The following is a 20,642-nucleotide window of genomic DNA, read 5'->3' as shown; positions in this document are numbered from 1 at the left end:
ATCCCCATCTGCTACAGAGGGAGGATACCATTTGGTGTTTTTGCTTTTCTAGAACAGAAAGGGTGTTAAAAACAGAGAACAGTTATCCAAGGTGAGATTCACATAGTAATTGAACACCATTTTCTTTCCTATCATATGGTTTTGTTGCATGTATTAAATAATGTAACAAAATGCCCAGAGGCTTGAAACTTCAGTGTAATCAATGAAAACCCATACTCTATTTTCATTTTGTATTTGCTCAATAGAACATTTAATTCATCCCCACCCAGTAACTGCAGCTCATATCAGGCCAATTTGAATCAATGTGAATAAAATGTAATCACAGATTGAAGTTGACAGGGTGGAGGTTTTATTCCTTTTGACTAAGCGGTATGGACCTTATTGACAATGTTCTGTTTCAGTTTGTCCCAGTTTGATCTTTCGTACTGGGCTGCATATACGTTAGCGTCATTGCCTTGACATCTGGGTCAACGCCTATGACACGGGTAGGAAACCTGGGTCCCCTCATTATTGTACTTATCAGTGCTAACATTTATAGAACCAGCAACAGCGATGAAACACATCCAATTAGCATTTCACATTTGCAAAAGAAAAATAAACATTGACAGAGAGATAAATGTTGTGTTGTCTAATTTTAAAAGATAGAAAATGACACTAGATTCCAAGAACCAAGATTAGTGACTTTGTATTAAAGTAGTGTTGACTCGAAATCATGTGATATATATCACGGTCCTGTTCATGCTATAAGAAATCTATTTTAATACAATCTATGTAAGCTGAGTGCTCTTTCCATTTTACCTACAAAGTTTTAATGCTTTATTTCCTGTTGCCAAAAGGCTTAAGTGTTAATGTGGAGCATCTACATTATTCCAGTCACTGCTTTCCTCAGTGTAAGGGCACTTATGTAATGTCCTGGAGCACAAAAGGCACATTGACCAAACAGGTGCAGTGCCCTGGGAGGGACTGAGGCAAATTGCAAAGGCTAAGTATTCTTGTGGAACACATCAAAGGGGACCACAAGATCTTTGGGTTAGCATTTCATTTCTTTCACAGGGTTTTATTTATTTGATGCATCATCTATCTTTCCCACTCAGCACTGTGGTGCCTTCATTTAATTTCAAAGAAGCTGCTGAAGTATATTAATACCAGGTTGTTCAGACAAGGTTGATGGTAACACATTTCACATAAATTAGTATAAAAAATAAAAATAAACTCTGACATACTGTTAGAACTCATTTTAAGGTTCAGAGAAAAAAAATATCAAAAAAAATATTTTTTTACATTGAAATGACTATAATGTTTACATTTCTATATATTTTTCAGTATACATTTCCGTTTCAGATCTTTAAAATAGAGCTCAAACTGAGCCCTTGCCAAGAAGAATCTGGAGCTTCTATTCATTCGTATTCCTTTGTTTTATTCTCATTTTGTTCCACTCCTTTGTTTTTATTGGCACCCATACTAAAAGGGTTCTACCCATGACTCCTTCAGACTGTACCTCAACAGTTTCTTCAACGCTTTAAAACACTGCTAAGGTGTAGTGCCCCAAAACTATTACAAAAATACTGCTTGCGTATTTAGGAAGGCTGTTTTGGATTCCTCAGAGTGGTCGCAACAATCAGGTGGTCCTATACATCTTTGCTGTAGGCGTGGCAATACTTTAAAACGCTATTTTAATGTGCTAAGAATTTAATCGGGTTCCTTCTAAATCATTTTTTTTAATACGCTTTGACATACCTCTCAGAGCTTCATTGCTTAGCTATGCTTAGCCATGTTTTCACTATGCTTTATTACTATGGGAAACTTTTTGAAGCGAATATGGGTGTTGACTGATTTTTTTTTTTTTTTTTTTTTTTTTTTAGCAATTTCTGCCAAGTGAACGGCTCTGCACTTGCAGTTAACTCGTTAGCCTAATTAATTCAATTTTTCTGACATGCTTCAAACTAAAATAATGAGCGCTTCGATGAACAACCTCAGAGGAGACGTCTACATTCTAAATGGTATTTGTTTTGGTGTGGAATAATCGTAACATAATCAATAGTAAATAGGTGACGCATGAACTAATTGAATAACATTTCTATAAATGTGTGGAGTGGTTCAATCCCAGGTGGGGGGACACTGCTGCTGTACCCTTGAGCAAGGTACTTTACCTAGATTGCTCCAGTAAAAACCCAACTGTATAAATGGGCAATTGTATGTAAAAATAATGTGTAAAAAATAATGTTATTGTATGTAAAAATAATGTGATATCTTGTAACAATTGTAAGTCGCCCTGGATAAGGGATTTTATGTCATCGCTTTTTGTTGGGGTAAAAATAGATTAAAGGCAGTAGTCGAAAAGTTTGTCTTCTTGGTAATCAGTCGGTTATGGATTGGCGTCATTTTAAAGTTATGGGTTGAATCAAATTTGTTCTCAAATGATTGTGAATCTGGACTAAAGGACGATAACTAGAGGCCAGCATACCAAAAGTGAGAGAACTGGTTATGCATTTAGTCAAATATTTAAGCCTAAGCAGAGTAAAAACACTCCCTAGTCCTTCACGCAAGTTTGGGTGAAAACTCACCTAATTTTGGCGGTGTAGTAAATCATCCCACCTTTGAGTGCAGTCTGTTTTAGATTACTCTGCTGCCCTCTGGTGTTTCCTGCATATATTACATCGACCATAATTCAATTTGTAAATTAAACTCATTGTTACAAGTGATAATGTTTTTTATTTTTTTTACTTTTTAATGACAATATATGACATTTCATCTCATTTATTTATTTATTTATTTATTTATTTATTTATTTTTTTTGGGGGGGGGGGGGTCATTTTTATTTAATTTGTTTCCATATGCTAATCCAAAACTCTGTTTTAGTATCAGAAGTTAACTAAAAGCCTGGGGACAGTTTCATAAAACGTTTCTTGGTAGCAATCTGCTAAATCCAGTTTAATTTAATCGAAGAAGATAAACTGAAAAAGAAATAAAAAGAACCGTTACAATCATTTAGACTAAATGATCTGCTTTCTACAAAACTAAACCGTCCTGTCCTGAAATCTAAAATGTTGTTTTGTGAGACTAAAACAGATAGCTTGCTAGCTAACAATTCCTACTGATGACGATAGGCTCAAGGGTTGGGAAACACATTTTATTTCAAACCCCCGTCGCTGGGGGGCGCTAACTTAATATTGATCTTCCTAAACAGAGACATCAAAACCGGATCTGAACCCCTTCCAACGTGAAGCATTACTGGGACCTAAAGGCGAGCGTTTCCGGAAAGCTGCAGAAGAAACGACTGCAAAGATGGCATCGAAATCAACAGGACCGCCTGGCGGAGGCAGAGGCGGCGGTGGAGGAGGTAGAGGCAGAGGAGGAGGCGGCGGTGCTGCTGGTGGAGGAGGCAGAGGCGGCGGTGCTGCTGGTGGAGGAGGCAGAGGCGGCGGCGGCGGTGCTGGTGGAAGCGGTGGTGGGGGAAGTTTAACGTCGAGCCTGTCCGCGGCTGGGGCGGCGTCAGCCCTGACCGGGACGCTCAAAAAAAAGAAGAAGCCCTTTCTGGGCATGCCAGCACCGCTGGGATATGTGCCTGGGCTCGGCAGAGGGTAAGTGCATTCACTTGGCTGCGGTAGGCCCTTTGCCTGCTTTAGAATCTAGTACTAACCAACTCCATATGAACCCGTGTATAACCAATGTGAGAGTCACGCTTGGTTCAGAAATAAAGAAATATGTGCAGTAAAAAGTAAACCGCACAGGCTGCAGTATGTGCAGTAAAAATAAAACGCACAGGCTGCAGTATGTGCAGTAAAAATAAACCGCACAGGCTGCAGTATGTGCAGGGGTGCGTGTTTGAGCACTTCATTCAGACGCGTCGCTGTGCAACTAGAACAAGCTATAAATGTAAAGAACAGAACACATTTGAAGCCATTTGGCACGGCTGCATTTTACATTGAACCTTTTTATAGGCTGTAAAATGTTTTCTGGAGTCTAGCTAACCCAAACCGGTGGATGTTTGCAACTTCGTGTGGCAGATTTACTGCGTGTCTGTTTTGTTTCTGTACGTACTACGCACGTCACGAGTGCCGTAAACACAAAGTGGTACGTAAAGGAAACGTGTGCTGATGAAAAAACAAACTACTGCGGCGGGCTGTCAGTATCAGAACTGTAAATACAGTGGTATAGTGTGCATGATACACCGTTAAACGACCATTAGCAATACATGTGGAACAGTATACATCATCTTGAAAGTCTTCTGTATGAAAGTGAATGCTGCAGGCGCCTGTTTTTAAAGTGTTCAGTAACCTGTCACACTAAAGACATATAGAACACAGTGTAAAAATCCAGAATCGGCATTGCTCTACTGCACATCGCTGTTTTGAATTTCAGTCTTCAATAACATCTATAGCTCTTATTGGTATTCTTTCTAATGACCTGTTGCTGACTAACACTGTCAGAGTGTTGACTAATTTATTAAAATAAATATCTTATTTCTGGTTGGAAATATATGCAGTGACAAAAGTCCAAAAAAATAATATTGTTGTTATTGGTCGAGGGTTCAGCTCGGCGCTATGTCCTGGTACAAGGAATATCTGAGATTTAGCAGTGGTGACCCATTTTTCCTTTTTTTCAGTGCTACTGGTTTCACCACGCGTTCTGATATCGGTCCTGCCCGAGATGCCAACGACCCGGTGGATGATCGCCATGCTCCTCCAGGGAAGAGGACCGTGGGGGATCAGATGAAGAAGGTGGAGGACGAAGAGGAGGATCTCAATGACACCAACTATGATGAGGTGTGGGACAGTACACAGCGGCTGTACATATCCACGGTGTCTTGATTATGAAGGAGGCTAGAAATAAAAAAATAAAAAAAAATGCATGTAGTATACCTGGCATAGATGGCTCTCAAAACATGTCGTATCTTTTCCACCATGCACCAGAAACAGTTTGTCACGCATATCTGCTGATTGCCTCAGTATTTCAAACACGTTAATCTTCTTCACCCTAGCACCTTTGTTCACATCGTCTGATTACAGGTCGACCATTGGTCTACAGAACTAGGATGCAGTAAGCACTAAACATCGTTGAAATATCGGCATATTCCTAATTGAAGTATAAAATACAAGCAAAATATCTTAAAGGGGATCAATAACTGTAAAGTTGGTGCAAAGAGAATGAAGTTGATCTAAAAAGCCTTTGGGTTCGCACTCCTTTTAAACTTTTTTTTATTTTTTTTAATTCAGTTTAACGGCTACGCTGGCAGCTTGTTTTCAAGCGGTCCGTATGAGAAAGATGATGAAGAGGCAGATGCTATTTATTCAGCGCTTGATAAGAGAATGGATGAAAGGAGAAAAGAAAGAAGGTAAGTGCTGACTTTAAATAAGCGGTCAAGTCCTTGATGTGGAAAATAAATGCATTCAATAAATACAAGAAAGAACTTTATATACAACAATAAAACAAATTCAGTTGTGCGTTCTTGCGTTGGTTTTTAAAATGGGGAACTTCTATGTGAAAAGGTTATCAGGTAGCGCTGCTTTGTGTTTCCCTTTAAATACATGTTTTTTTCATCCTTGTCCAGGGAACTGAGAGAGAAGGAGGAAATCGAGAAGTACCGTATGGAGCGTCCCAAAATTCAACAGCAGTTTTCCGATCTGAAGGCATGTAGTTCCAGAATTGCACGCTTTGCTGGGCTGTGCTTATAAACGCTAAACTGAATGCAGAAAACTTAAAGTATTGTGTCTTTTGTGTAAATGCTGCATCTGTGTTTTGCAAGACCACTTTAGGAATGAAATATATAGGGGTGTTAATAGTTTTGAATTTTAACATGAAACATTTGGAATAGTGCCTTTTTATATGCTGTGCACATTGTCTTGCAGACACATGCATGTTGCATTCATTCATTACAATAGTGATGGAGGTTTTTCAGATGATGTTACTGGTAAGATTTAGGTTAATACACAGAGGATTGCTCAGAAAAGTTAATTTTGTAATGTTTCTGATGTAGAGGAAGCTGTCCGAGGTCACCGAGGAAGAGTGGCTCAGTATTCCTGAAGTTGGCGATGCCCGAAACAAGCGGCAGAGGAACCCACGCCATGAAAAACTGACTCCTGTACCAGACAGCTTCTTCGCCAAACACTTGCAGTCTGGAGAAAAAAACACATCTGTAGATCCGAGGCAAGCGGTTAGTATTCGAATATGAAAACATTTCAAGTCCCAGCAAAAAGCTGCATATGATGTTGGATCTGTATCTTTTGCAGGGATGGAAATAAGACTCCCATAACATAGCAGTTTGATCCATTCCTGGTTTTGTTGTGAGTTTAATAAGACCCACCTAAGCTTATTACCTATACACAGTGGCTAATCAGGCACATTTTAAAACCTGGAGTGGGTGAAACTGCTATGCAATAGGAGGCATGTTTCCATCCCTGCTTTTGCTATATATAGCAAAGCCTACTCACCCCCAGGATGGCATAATAAAATTGGACAGTGTCCTTGGTGGAACAAAGTCAGCATTGACCACTTGAATGTATTAGAACATCAGGTAAAATGCTTCTGTTTTGCTGTAATCTGTGCATTGACAGTTTAAAACCCTCCAGTAGATGTCAGTGTTTCACATAGTATTTTGGTAAGTTTTGCAAAGCTCTGATTCTAGCACGTAATGTTAAGAAGATTAGAGGTCATAAAATATTTACAACATTTTATATCTGATTTTGGATGCTGTTGAGTTTTAAAGCTGCAAGTTCTGGTTCCCAGGAGTTCCAGTTCTGAATCCAGCCCCAGGCCATCATAGAAATCCCCTGTTTCTTGGAAGGCTCTAGTAGTGTGTGTGTATATATATATATATATATATATATATATATATATATATATATATATATATATATATGTATGTAAATGTTGTTTTTTTTGTTGTTTTTTGTGTTTTTACTAAAATATACCATATAAACATGATTGTCTATCTGTTTAATCGTAGCAATTTGATAGTTTGAGCGCTTTCCCTGGTGGTTTGAATTCTCCTTTTCCGGGGGGATTGACCCCTGGACTGATGACCCCAGGGACAGGGGAGCTGGACATGAGGAAGATCGGCCAGGCCAGGAATACCTTGATGGACATGCGGCTCAGTCAGGTGAGTGACTACTCTTAATTACCTGCTGGGTAATTATGAACATCTGAACATTGAATTAATAAAGTTCAACAACAAAAAGGAAACCAGTGCTAGACACCTGCTTGTATGGCTTAGAATTTCAAGCATTTGTTCGCTTGTGCTTTGCTTGGTCTGATTGTTACGATCTGTTTTTTTTCTACAGGTGTCTGATTCGGTCAGCGGGCAGACAGTTGTGGACCCCAAGGGTTACTTGACTGATCTCAACTCTATGATCCCAACTCACGGAGGGGATATTAAGTAAGCTGACAATCAGTTTTTCCCTTCTTAAAATAAATTCTGTAAATTTTTAAAATGAACTAAAATTGGAAAATCTGAAAATATAATATAATTATGATTATCAGGGTTGGGGTCAGTTCCTTTTTTTTTCAATTCTAATTCAAGGACTTGACATGGGAATTACAATTGACCCCAGCCATTATTATTATTATTATTATTATTATTATTATTATTATTATAAATCACATCGGAAATCAACCAAACTGCGCAAGATGACATCTTATGCAATGGCTATTATTATTATTATTATTATGATTATTAATTACCTTTTAAACCAGTGATATTAAGAAGGCCAGGCTGCTGCTGAAGTCTGTGCGTGAAACGAACCCACACCACCCCCCTGCCTGGATCGCCTCGGCTCGACTGGAGGAGGTCACAGGCAAACTGCAGGTCGCCAGGAACCTCATAATGAAGGGCACAGAGATGTGCCCAAAGGTGAGGGCTGGAAACAACTCTACAGGACATTAGCTCTGCAGGTTCTGGTGTTACCATGTCATAAATATGAGACAGCCTCCTGGCTTCAGGGTATGTGTATGTATAGGTACCTTAAACGCGTGATATTTTAATTTTACTTCAATGAATGTATTTGATCAGGGTAGATGAGAAGGATGGAAATCTAATTTCCACAATTTTTATAAACATTTACAATAAACCCATACAATGGGAAACGTAAACGCACAGCCGTTGGATATAACTTCCCAGTATTCCAGGAATGCATGTAAAGACTGCTCACAACAGCAGAAACCGATTTTCTGCTAGCTGGTGTTGTAGACTGTATAGTTGTGTGATGTGTTTGAATGTGTTTCAGAGTGAAGACGTGTGGCTGGAAGCAGCCCGTTTGCAGCCCGGGGACACGGCGAAGGCTGTGGTGGCCCAGGCTGTCCGGCACCTTCCTCAGTCTGTCCGGATTTACATCCGAGCAGCCGAGCTCGAGACAGACATCCGGGCCAAGAAACGTGTCCTCCGGAAAGGTGAGCGCCAAGCAGAGTCACTATGTTTGCATGCACGTTAACCATTCACTGCCCTGGTGCGTTCCCATACCCGTTTAATTACTGTTTAAACATGATGTCAAATATATTGGACACTGGGCTGCAAAGGGTTGATTTGCTATCGATAACACACCGTATTGCAAGTAAATATTTCAGCCTCCTAAACTGCCTGCTAGGCATCCTATGCTTCATGGAGTATTAGTGAATTGATATGCTTCATGGAGTATTAGTGAATTGATAGTATATACTGTATCCATGGTCATGTTTTTATGTATTTAAGAATTTGTGTCCATGGTTACAAAGACGATTTTAATGAGGTCTCTGGAAATAAGTTCTTAAGACAGTAAACACTGTTTATATTGGGACTTTCGCTGTAACTTTTAAGTATTCATTACTTTGGACTAGAGCACTAGTATTTAGTTCTGTACAGCCGTATGTGAGACTTCAATCTTAAATTGAGTGAAACTTTCAGCTTGGGAAAGTGTTGGCAATCAGTCAAACCCGTTTTGTCACTTTGATGAAAGAACAACTGAGAATATGTAAGTGATTTGCAGGCAAGTTTGGGACTCCAGATGGTAGTTCAAATAGTCTTGATGTCATAGCTGGCTATATGAGAAGTTGTTTAGAATAAGCGGTTTTATTAAGGTTTTATATTTCAAAATCGCAGCTGGGAGATGCTCTCTGACAAGCTGCTGTTGTGTTTTTTTTTTTTTTTGTGTGGACAAAAAAAAAACCCAAACCTGATACAATCTGAATTGCTGGGCTGGGAATAAAGTAAAGCTGAAAAACTACCAATCTGATGAAACTGAGTTCTAGTCAATCCTTAGTCTGTCGTCCGTGAGCTACTGGTATTTCTTGCTTCCCTTGGCCCAGTATATTTCCATATAAGTTTCAAGAAGCATACTTTGATCACAAAGATTAATGGGCTGTTTCCTCTTTTTAAAAGCTTTCATTTCTGCTGTTGCAGGCGATCTGTGCCTCTCAATTTTATCTGCACCTACTTGCTTTAAGCTTTTTTGTTTTATTACATTTTTTTATTTCTTTGCACAGCATTTTGCAAGATTAGACAGACTGGGTCAGCCTCCCTTCGTGGGCATGATACACTGGTTACTGTAGATAAACTATTTGCAGTTGCCTTAAGAGGTTTTAAACGGGTGAGCAGATCGCACGCAAACCCATACACACCCCGCATGTGGATTCTATGAAAAACAATTTGGAAGACTCGTCATAGTATATTCTAGCGGCATATTGTTTGAGAGCGAACACGTTAATGGAGTGCAGTAGTTGTGTTCTAGAAAAACAGCCTTTTCCTGCCTGTTTACTGTAAAAAGAATAACCGTCTGCATGGCAAAGGCAGAGATTTCTTGGCACCCAGTGTGGATTTGCAGCTCCTGGCACCGCTTCTAAGACTTAATGTCACTCCTTAGAAAAGTAATTGATGCCTCATGAACAGCTTTTCTTTCAACATTTCTAATCCTTTATGCAAGTGGAAGCGAGAACCCATATTTCTTAATGGAATCTGTTCACAGGCACAGTTGTATTTGATGCGGTCAATAGCAAGAGATTAAAAGGAGGACCAGGTATTATCTAAAGCTTACTCACATGGGCTCCAGTGCCTCATTCCTACACCCTGTACCTACAGTGTGTTGCATGGCAGTGTCTCCTTGATGGCATACAGTATATAATTTGAATATTCAGTGCCTTTTCTTTACAATCTTTTAATACTATGCCTGATGCAGTTGCCAACAGAAAGCTCTTTTGAATGAGCTGTGAACTCTGTTGTCTTATCCTCTGTAAATAGTTTACAGCCAGTGTAAACAAGAACTTTTAAACTGAAAACGTGTGTGTGTGTTCTCACTGCAGCCCTCGAGAATGTTTCTAAGTCAGTGCTTCTCTGGAAAGCGGCTGTTGAACTGGAGGAGCCCGAAGATGCCAGGATTATGCTCAGCAGGGCTGTAGAGTGCTGTCCAACCAGTGTTGAGGTAACCATACTGATGAGAAGTGACTTTCTCTCATACCTCAGACTTACTCTGAAGACCTTGGTGTGTAGATAGATAGATAGATAGATAGATATATCGATAGTAACCTTTTAGTCAGAATATATTATTGCTCAATAATGTCTCTCATTCACAGGTGTCTGTATTATCTGTAAACTGTTATCGCTACTTCTGAGTGCAACTGTTGTTCCTGTTGGCAAACAAAGCACTCTTCAGACAAGCGTGATTAGAATTCAAAGTCAAATCTCTTAATTACTTTACTGTCATCTTGCTAGACAGTACAAGGAATTAATGACCTTTTAAAAGTGTCGTCTCAGCAGTGCACTTTGTCACTGTGCCAGACAGGAGCTTTTTGTTTTTCCAGTCACCAAATCATAGGAGAGTGGAAACATCCCAGTGTATTTGTTTGCATTTAGAAGACAAAAAAACTCCACGTCTTGTGCCCTTCTGGGCAATTTGAAACATGTTTGTCTTGTTTATGCCAAGTGGAGTTCTCGGTATTTACTTGTGTTCACAGTGGCCTCCTTTATTGCTTCATTTAACCCAGTTTTTTTTTTCTTGTTCGCTCTTTAGCTTTGGCTGGCCCTCGCCAGACTGGAGACCTATGAGAACGCCAGGAGGGTGTTGAACAAAGCTCGTGAAAACATTCCCACTGACCGTCACATCTGGATCACTGCCGCCAAGCTGGAGGAAGCCAATGGCAACACTCAGATGGTGGAGAAGATCATTGACAGAGCTATCACCTCTCTCCGGGCCAATGGAGTCGAGATCAACAGGGAGCAGTGGATTCAGGTGAAGGCTCTTTGGAGGTCTACAACAATAAGCAGCATCTTGTACACAAGTGATCATATTTGTGGCAATAAACGAAGACAATAAACTGAGACTGTTATAACTGTTTATGAACAATTTCATCCGAGTTATAGGTTGTCTGTCTCTGGTTGTCTTTTCGCGGTTTGGTTCTGGCGGCACAAACAGTGTCAAGTAATGTCTCTCATAATAAGAGATGGTTTATACACACCCATATTGGCTTACTATAAGTCACAAAAACGATCGTACTCGGCAACTGCTTTTAAAAAAATAAGGCTTTGCTTTGTTTGTTTTTTTACTTTAATGTGTTGTATACATGTTAAGATGTGCTGGTATGTCAACAAATATAGTTGTCATGTATGTCTGTATTTATAAAATGAATGAGTGACACTCTTGCTTATATAAAAAAAAACAAGGAGCAGGGTTTTATGATTTCAGGTAATTTCTGGTAAACATGACTGCACTAATGAACATTGATTCTCTGTTCACAGGATACAATCTTCTAATCTTTTTAACAATGATTTATTTATCATAAGGCCAACTATTGTAGCAGTTTTTTTTTTCTCTAGTGACTTTCCCTCTAAAACTGCCAAGCACCCATGAGAATAATAGGACTTGGCTTGTCACTTGGCATTTTTGTTACACACTAAGAACAAGACGTGAAAGAATGCCAAGTTGCCGTTTAATTAAATATATATTTTCCTTGCTGTGATGACGCCTGTAAATATAGGTGACGCTTTCCATTTTGAGTTTGGCTCCTGTTTAGATATTAAAAGTGGGTCACTAAAATGAGAAGAAAGCTTTTAGAGGACGGGCATTTTAACAGAATAAACTAGCACAACCATTTTTCGTGCTTGAGAGTCCAAAAAACGAACTAGATAAGCCACCAGGTTTATGAATTTTGGTCACCTTGACGTGACTTTACTCTGCTGTTCCTTGGATGTATTTTTACATTTGAAAGGTATTTAAGCACAACACCCTGCTGTTGATTTTCAGGATGCAGAGGAGTGCGATAAGGCTGGCAGCGTGGCAACTTGTCAGGCTGTCATCAGAGCCGTGATCGGCATCGGGATTGAAGAGGAGGACTGTAAGCACACCTGGATGGAAGACGCAGAAAGTGTATGCATTCTTGTTTTGCGTGCAATCAAACATTACCAGGAATTGCGTACATAAAAAAAAAAACATGTTGCCTTTCTATTTAATATATACTTTGCAAAATCCATTTTAAAGGATATTTTTTGTATTTTATAATCCTGACGGACAAATCCTGCCTTTTTTAGGTGTTCAACTAAATCTAGATAAACACGGTATTTACTCGTTTTACCTGGTACGCTTCAAGTTTATTTTTTAAACATGGGTATACTTGTTTAATAAGTTAAATATTTTTCAGACACCAGTTGCCAGTGGCTGTAAACTGACTGACAATTGGTGACAACATTCTTGATCAGCATGTTCATTGTCTTGCTGCTCTTCCCTTTCCTCAGTGCATTTCCCATGGTGCCGTGGAGTGCGCACGAGCCATTTATGCCCACGCTCTTCAGGTCTTCCCCAGCAAAAAGAGTGTGTGGCTGAGAGCAGCGTACTTTGAGAAGAACCACGGAACCCGGTACTCAAAGTTACAATGGCCTGACTAAAGACCACACCTTGTAGAAGTATTGACTTATGTTGGTAATGGGTAGCTGTACAGGATCTTATTAATTTGTAATGAACACCAGGTTCAATGTGTTATGCTGTTTGGTTTCTACATTCAGTTGTTGGTATTGGCCATTGACTCACCATTGGATGTGGTTACATTTTGAATGGGAGTTTAATCCTTTTGACTTCCATATGCAACTGCTGCAGCTAAGCAATAGGCTAATTGTCAGCCCTTCCAACATTTACAGTCAACGGTAATAAAGCATGTGCTAATTTCTTTGACCTTCATCGAAATATTATAAAAGCATCAATTAACAAGAACAGCTGCCTTTAGTTGTCTGTAGATATAACACTGGTACATAATGTGTGAATATAGTGATAACACCAGGTAAATGGTTTTATGGCGTCTGGTTTACTATGAGGGGTGTGTGTAACTGTCTGGCTGTCTTGTTGCAGGGAGTCTTTGGAGGCACTGTTACAGAGGGCTGTGGCTCACTGCCCGAAGGCTGAGGTCCTGTGGCTGATGGGTGCAAAGTCAAAGTGGCAAGCAGGTGATGTCCCTGCAGCCAGAAGCATTTTGGCACTGGCTTTTCAGGTAAGGGTGATGAATGCACCATGCATATGTGGACAAGAAATCTGTTGTAGATAGTTTGTTTCCCTTTTGTAACTTTTCTCACCAAGACCCACTTTGAGAACCCATTGACTTCCAAGGGGGTCCTTTGGTGCAATTGTTGTAATTGCACAATACCTTTGATATCGGTGACCGTGCAATGCATGTTCTCTTGTAGGCAAATCCGAACAGTGAGGAAATTTGGTTGGCTGCTGTGAAGCTCGAGTCTGAAAACAATGAATATGAAAGAGCAAGAAGGCTTTTGGCAAAAGCCAGGAGCAGCGCCCCCACTGCAAGGGTAAGCAAAGCAACCAGGGTGTCGATCACGCTGCAGCTCGTCTGTCCCGGACATGTATTTGGTTTTTTTTTGCTACATGCACTTTTGATAACCTTTTAATTTAAGAAAAGAACGCACAGTACTTACTTAATATAAACTTGGCAATTGAATTATAAAGTAATTCGTCTCAATTTTATACAACCTTTGACTTGACCTGAGGGAACTTCTAAGAACATCTGAGCTGAAACACATTCTTAGAGCAGTTCTTGAAACGTAAATCTCTTGTGAAAGGGGTTTGACCTCACGGCGAACTACAGTGAGAGCACAGCCTGCTCTTCAAAGGAAGTTGATTTGTGCATGTGTAGGGTTAAGACAACTTTTAAATCTTTGAATAAACAAAAATATATGGGGTATGGACTCCTATGGAGCAGTACTACAGTCAGGTCTCTAGAGAAGACATAATGCACAGTATTCAGCAGTTGATACATTTTTTTTTTTTTTTAGGTTAACATTGTTCAATGTATTATTATTTCTTTAAATGCCGATTTAAAAAAAAAAAAAAAAAATATATATATATATATATATATATATATATATTATTATACAGCTGTGTTTACTTAAGGTAATGGTGCATCAAGGCTTGTAAACCTGATACTTCACAAAGAGGGAAAGCATTTTGCACTGTTGCTTTCATACCTCACCTTATCTCCAGGGTTCCAGCTGTATCTTGTGCATCAGTGGCTAAAACTTCCTCTGTTGCCAGCAGTGTAAGTGAAACCTGAACAATGGAAAAGCATGGATTACTGATCGCAGTGAAATTGAAATGGCTTGTAGTCCTGTTGTGGTTTCACGCTCCAGAGGTTTACAGTATGAAATTAACTCTTCTCACTTGGTTTACATATTGGCAAGATTCCTTTTCAAATGTTAATGTTTTAGGTGAGAATTCTTGTTATTGCAATGCTGTGTTCAATAATTTGCGCTGTATGGGACACGTGTAATTGTGTACTTGACTAAGCGCTTGTCTCCATCCTTGAAACACAGATTGCAAGCCTGTGTACCCCAGAATCTCAGCACCATCCTGTTTTGTTTTTGTGTGTCTTTGCAAATCCTTGCCCTTATCCCTGTTGCTTGTAAACGCGGTGCTCTTAAATCAGTCTATATACAGGGCACTCTTTGTATCGTCTCTGATGCCTCTCTGTGACTGGTGTGTTTCCAGGTGTTTATGAAGTCTGTGAAGCTAGAGTGGGTGTTGGGAAATATTGCTGCAGCCCAGGAGCTTTGCTGTGAGGCTTTGAAACATTATGAAGACTTCCCTAAGCTGTGGATGATGAAGGGGCAGATCGAGGAGCAGATTGAAAACATGGACAAGGCTCGAGAGGCTTACAACCAGGGGGTAAGGGTCTCTCTCAACCTTCTAGTGCACCAATTGCACCATGCAATCCTGACTCTACCTAATCTATAGTCTTGTATAGTTCCATTCTCTATACAATTCGCACCGTTCACACTTCCACTGAATGTCTAAAATGCATTTTTATTGGCCAAGTCTGTGAATGCTCATAACCCTTGGTTCCTTATTGCTGTTCCAGCTGAAGAAGTGCCCGCAGTCCATGCCTCTCTGGCTGCTGCTGTCCAGTCTGGAAGAGAAAGCCGGGCAGCTTACCAGAGCCAGAGCCATCCTGGAGAAATCCCGTCTGAAAAACCCCCAGAACCCAGAGCTCTGGTTTGTGGCTGTGATATAATGGCTGTGTTTTACTATTTAAATCTGCCTATTGTGAATCCCACTTGGTGGGAAATTCAATTATTTATTTATTTATTTGATTGCCTACCATGTTATTACTGTCCTCGATTAACTGTCATGACTGTTTCAGGCTGGAGTCTGTAAGGCTGGAATACAAAGCTGGTCTCAAGAACATTGCGAACACACTGATGGCCAAGGCACTCCAAGAATGTCCCAACTCTGGTAAGCACCATTTACACTAAGCAGAGGTTAACTGCGTAGGCAGTGGAGCTAAATATCATACAAATGTATCTGGGGTGCCATAAATTCTTGCATGAATTTATGGCACTAAGTCTGCTGCAGAAGATGACATTTGCATTGTCTCTTTCATTTCAATAAATGCAAAATGTCTTGCAAACTAATTGGGCTGAAATGAATAGATCACACTGTGCAGGGCAGGAGTGTCTGCTGTGGTTCAATGGAAGCAGGATGTGTCTGCTGTACCTTCCTCATCTAGAAGAAGAAACGACCAGGGGTTTTCCACCATGTAACCAAAATCTAAACCTGAATGCATCCCTTTTTGAAGCAGCCCTTGACAATGTGTAGTTGAACCCTTGAGAAAATGTGAATCTATACCAGCTCCCTTCACTTCTGTATAGGGTGATGTGCTACAGGTGCAGACAGTCCCTTTTCTGGCTAGAATTCCACTTTGTGCATGCTTTGTACTATAGTGCTGTACCCTCAGAGGTGTTTTCCAAAGATTACAGAAGTAAAAATGCTATTTAAGCTTATTAACTTGCTTCCCATTATAATTGAGGCAAACCCTCAACACACATGCTGGTTAAATGCATAGCCTGTAGATTAACTTCTGTATGAGGAGAATCCAGTTGGTGTGTAAAGTCTGTATGTGAATGCTATAGAATGTATAACTAATGTACTATATGACTGATTCACAAAGATTACTGTTTTGTTAATGTAAATACCAGTATGTGTCTGTTTTAAATGTAGAACTTGCATGCAAAAAGTTGTGTAATAGACTGCTGCCCAGTTGTTATGAGAAATGGAACCGCTAAAGCCAGACAGCCAGCAAGCTGATTCATGCCTTGGAAAGCAGTAACAGAATTCCAGCCTTGGCATCCCGTGGTTCATTGAGATTAAATTGTTATAACATTGAGTTTGTGTACAGTTGAGAAATGTTGCGGCTTTACAGTGCTTCATGTGTAGTCTGCCGTGACAAATGCTTTAAGAGAAAGTTTTAACACCAAGTGAGTAAGATGTACTCTTTCAGATATTGAACATGTGGGTTAAATCTAGGGTGTTTGTTTATTTTAACTGGAATGTTCTTATAAAGAACCTTCATAGTTTCACAATGTTCCTGAACGGGACTAATTAAATAATCATTTGATTTTAAATGTCAAACCATGCTGAAAACAAGCCTTCCCCACGTTTACTGTTTATCCAAACATTTTGAACAGTTGTTCAAGTAGATTGGTTTTTCTAAAGGAATATGAATAAATATGATGCTTTGTCTGGGAAGTCAAACTTTTCATGACTTGAGGGCCTGAACAGGCTGTTGAGTTGCTCTTGAACTCCTGCTACAGGACCAGTACACCAGGTGTGAGCTTGTAATCACTGGCAGGCTGTATTTCCTGTACTCCCCAAGCAGTTTATGCCAATGTTCTCACCAAACCATAAAGATTGTGCTTCTAAGTTAGGTGTTAGCCAGGTCTGTGAGGAGCATGTTTTATTCTTTGTGGGTTTTTGTAATGATTCACTAACTGGTGGACAAAGATACGCAGCATTATATAAACGTGCTCCCAATTAATTAACTGTTCCATATAGGTGTTAATCAGTTACACAGATACAAATATTGCATTGTTGATTTAAAAACAAAAATGTTTCAAAGTGATGTTTTTAAATGTTGGATGTATTCATTTGCAAAACTATTTAGTGTTAAAATGGATTTTAACTTGGACCTGCATTAATGCATACTGGGGTTCAGGACCATAAAATTCAGTGGTGTATGATTTGAGAATAAAAAAATAAAATATAATGATGCCATCATAGCGCTTGGGGGGAGTACCACCAAACTCCCTGATAATTATCTAACATTAATCCTGAAGTTTTCTGCACACAGAGTAAAGAAAATGAACAACTCGTTTTTTCTGCAAAACTCGCAATGGTTTCAATTAATGATGCTAAAGAAAGGCGGAGTTAGTGGTTTGTAAAATTCTTCCATGATTAGGTCATTGTGAGTGTCTGCTTTTGCTGGAATTTATAAAAATCCATAAACTTGTCGAAGGATGTTTACAATTGAATTGGTGACTGGTCTGGGGTGTTAGATGCTGTTCTGTAGGCTTGGCCATTTCCATACTTTTCACCTGTCTTTGAGGATCCAAAAGGCTTGCACAGTGGTGTGTTGGCAAGGGAATAAAGGGTAAGGCGTGTGTGTGTGTGTGTGTGTGTGTGTGTGGTTTTTCTTTCTTTTTTGGGTATGGTGCAGTTCTGAACAGAAGACTTGCAGCATTGGTAGAAGAGCAAATTTCTTCTGGGGGATGAGCTGCATTTTAAGCCTTTGACTATTCTTTGTAGTGATATTTAATCCATTGGTAATCCAGTGGTTGAATTTTGGTAGCTTTAATGGAATACTATTCTCAAAAGCTAACAAGGTCATCCTGGCAAGTCTTGCAGGAGATTGAGTTTGTAACATTTTAGCTTTGGATTGTACAGAATAAAAAGCTGCGTTTACAATAGGGTCTGGCTCATCCAAACTCCTGTTGTCTGAACAGTCCGAACGCTGCTGTCGTGTTCAAATATATACAGAATTATTACTGCAAATCATTGGAAGAAACTGTTCATATTCACTGTGGTATAAAAGGATAAATATGCATGTATTAAACACTGTATGAATGGGGAGACTGTGTCATTTGTTGTTCTCTAATTGAAAATTGCAGTAACAGATCAAATCTTTGTGGTGATATAAAGTAATTAACCTGTGTGGTTTTTTTTTTTTTTTTTTTAGGAATTCTTTGGGCTGAAGCAGTTTTCCTTGAAGCTAGACCACAAAGAAAGACGAAGAGTGTAGACGCTTTAAAGAAATGTGAACATGATCCCCATGTCTTGCTGGCAGTTGCAAAGTAATGTGAATGGTTGAGCAGTGTGCTTATGAAAATGTCTGTATAATAAGTTTGATGTAAATAGATTACAACAGGATATACTGAAATTAGCAGGTTTTCACATTCTAATAAGCTGCACTGTGTAGCAAAAACCTGAAATGAACCTCTGTCTATACTGACAACTCCCATGTTGCTTCAATTGGATCTGCTGTTTTTCAGCAAGCTCCTTTTTCTTTTGCATGTGAATGTTGAATCGATTAGCTGCCCAGAAATGATAATGAGGATGATAAAGATGATCTTGATTTCTGTTACAGGTTGTTCTGGAGTGAACGAAAGATAACCAAAGCCAGAGAGTGGTTTCACAGGACAGTTAAAATTGAACCCGATTTGGGAGATGCCTGGGCTTTCTTTTACAAGTTTGAATTGCAACATGGAACGGAGGTATGGGGTCTTTTACCGGGAACAGGAGCTGAACAAAAATAATGCTTAATGGCGTATACCCAAAATGCAGTGCAGACTGTATGCGTGATGAAAACCAAAATCATTGTTTAATATTAATCTACACGAGACTGGGGTCGCCAATGTATATACGTTATGGATATTGGCGATTCGATCATACATACATGTATTGATTATTTAAAAAAAATTGCAGTATTGAAACACTGCGGGAGATGGCTAAGTCTGCAGTGTCTAGTATTGCTTTAATTGTACATTTCCTCTTGTGCGTTAAATCTTTTTAAGTGTACATGTGGACTGTGAATTGTGATCTGTGTGCGTGTGGATCCTGTCTCCACAGGAGCAGCAGGGCGAGGTGATGAAGCGCTGTGAGAACGTGGAGCCGCGGCACGGGGAGCTCTGGTGTGAGCAGTCCAAGCACATCCTCAACTGGCAGAAGAAGATCGGAGAGATCCTCGTCCTCGTCGCTGCAAAAATCAAAAACACATTCTGAACAGCACGCTAAACATACATTATTTTTATACTTTATTTACCCTTGCACAGCTAAGATAGAGCATGCTCAGGCTTTAAAGGTAATGAGCGTTGTGTTTGTGTTTTTTGTGTTTTTTATAGCGATGATTTCAAGTCAACCCCCCGACCCTTAATACAAGTGACGATTCATTTTGGATTAAAAAAAAAATATCGTTTTAAAATGTGTGCCTTTTTTTTGTGTAGTCCATCATATTGCTTTTTCTTCTTTAGATTTAAGGTCAGTTCACTTACTGGTGGCCACGAACAGAAATGTGATTTAAAAAGGACGTACATTTTTAGGTTTGTTCTGTATAGTTAAGATTCTTGTAAAATTTAAAATATACAAATTCATTGCTACAGTATTCTGTTTGGAACTAAAGATGTATTAAATTCTTAATTGTGTGCCGCACGAGAGTTTCTTTTTACATAAAGAAGCTTGTTACTTATCTCATGGTGTTTTTTTTTTGTTTTTTGTTTTTTTTAAGATATTGCTAACCTGTAAGTTTCAGTTGTGCCCAATTTAATGGTAAATGTTAACAAACTAGGCTGTCAACATGTTCTGCTTTTATATGGCTATAGAAAAAGAGTAGTAATCTGAAGTTCAGTGGAGTGTAAAAATTGGACATGATTTCTGGACACTGCAGCTTTAAGGTCAGAAACTGCCTACTGGTGTAAAATAATACATTAACGTACAGGTGATGTTTGCTTTTCCTCGTATGTGCATAAATACAATATTTACAAACTGCAGTTCATCAAACTATTGTCTGAGAGTTGGTACACTTTGGCATAACAATAATGACAAATAAATAAAAATGCCTGCCTTTAATTATTTTCTGGGCAGAGTTTCTTAAAGTTGTTCATGTTTGTCTTCAAATTGATCTCAAATGCCAAAGGATATAAATTCCTTGATGTTTTACAAGGATATGAAACAAAATATGTTTGTTGGGGGATAAGGGATAAGAACATCCTGTTAAATAAAACAAGACATTGGGACCTGTAATGTAAAGCAGGTTGGTGTGCCATATTACCTTAGGCTAGGATGGTTCAAAACCCTGTGTTCACCTGCCATTAATCCTATCGGCATCCCAAAGGTCATAGTGTGTTACAAGACTTT

At 39.3% G+C, this 20,642-nt stretch overlaps 1 protein-coding gene across 1 annotated transcript; it reads left to right on the top strand.

Annotated features, from left to right (window-relative positions):
• Window positions 1-1,948: 1,948 nt before the first annotated feature.
• Window positions 1,949-20,354, top strand: LOC117423870 (pre-mRNA-processing factor 6-like). Its single transcript, XM_058990962.1, has 22 exons — window positions 1,949-2,000; window positions 3,188-3,581; window positions 4,607-4,766; window positions 5,217-5,335; window positions 5,552-5,630; window positions 5,978-6,154; window positions 6,947-7,099; window positions 7,281-7,375; window positions 7,693-7,849; window positions 8,223-8,385; window positions 10,267-10,385; window positions 10,974-11,192; window positions 12,204-12,326; window positions 12,692-12,813; window positions 13,299-13,437; window positions 13,631-13,750; window positions 14,946-15,122; window positions 15,316-15,449; window positions 15,598-15,689; window positions 18,469-18,583; window positions 18,877-19,003; window positions 19,359-20,354. The coding sequence occupies exons 1-22, from the start codon at window positions 1,952-1,954 to the stop codon at window positions 19,509-19,511; spliced, it is 3,186 nt and encodes a 1,061-aa protein (XP_058846945.1). The 5' UTR covers window positions 1,949-1,951; the 3' UTR covers window positions 19,512-20,354.
• Window positions 20,355-20,642: the final 288 nt, after the last annotated feature.

This window comes from Acipenser ruthenus, chromosome 18, assembly GCF_902713425.1.
Source record: "Acipenser ruthenus chromosome 18, fAciRut3.2 maternal haplotype, whole genome shotgun sequence".
Lineage (NCBI taxonomy): Eukaryota > Metazoa > Chordata > Actinopteri > Acipenseriformes > Acipenseridae > Acipenser > Acipenser ruthenus.
Note: the sequence above shows the minus strand (reverse complement) of the source record. Positions and strands in the feature narration are given on the sequence as shown.

What these genes read in the sequence shown, in the direction of transcription:
- LOC117423870 (XM_058990962.1), top strand. Translation starts at nt 1,952, where the DNA reads ATGAGCGCTTCGATGAACAACCTCAGAGGAGACGTCTACATTCTAAAT. An exon ending in GAGAAGAACCACGGAACCCG is followed by an intron (nt 12,814 to 13,298) that starts GTACTCAAAGTT and finishes GTCTTGTTGCAG; the next exon opens with GGAGTCTTTGGAGGCACTGT. An exon ending in CCCCAGAACCCAGAGCTCTG is followed by an intron (nt 15,450 to 15,597) that starts GTTTGTGGCTGT and finishes TGACTGTTTCAG; the next exon opens with GCTGGAGTCTGTAAGGCTGG.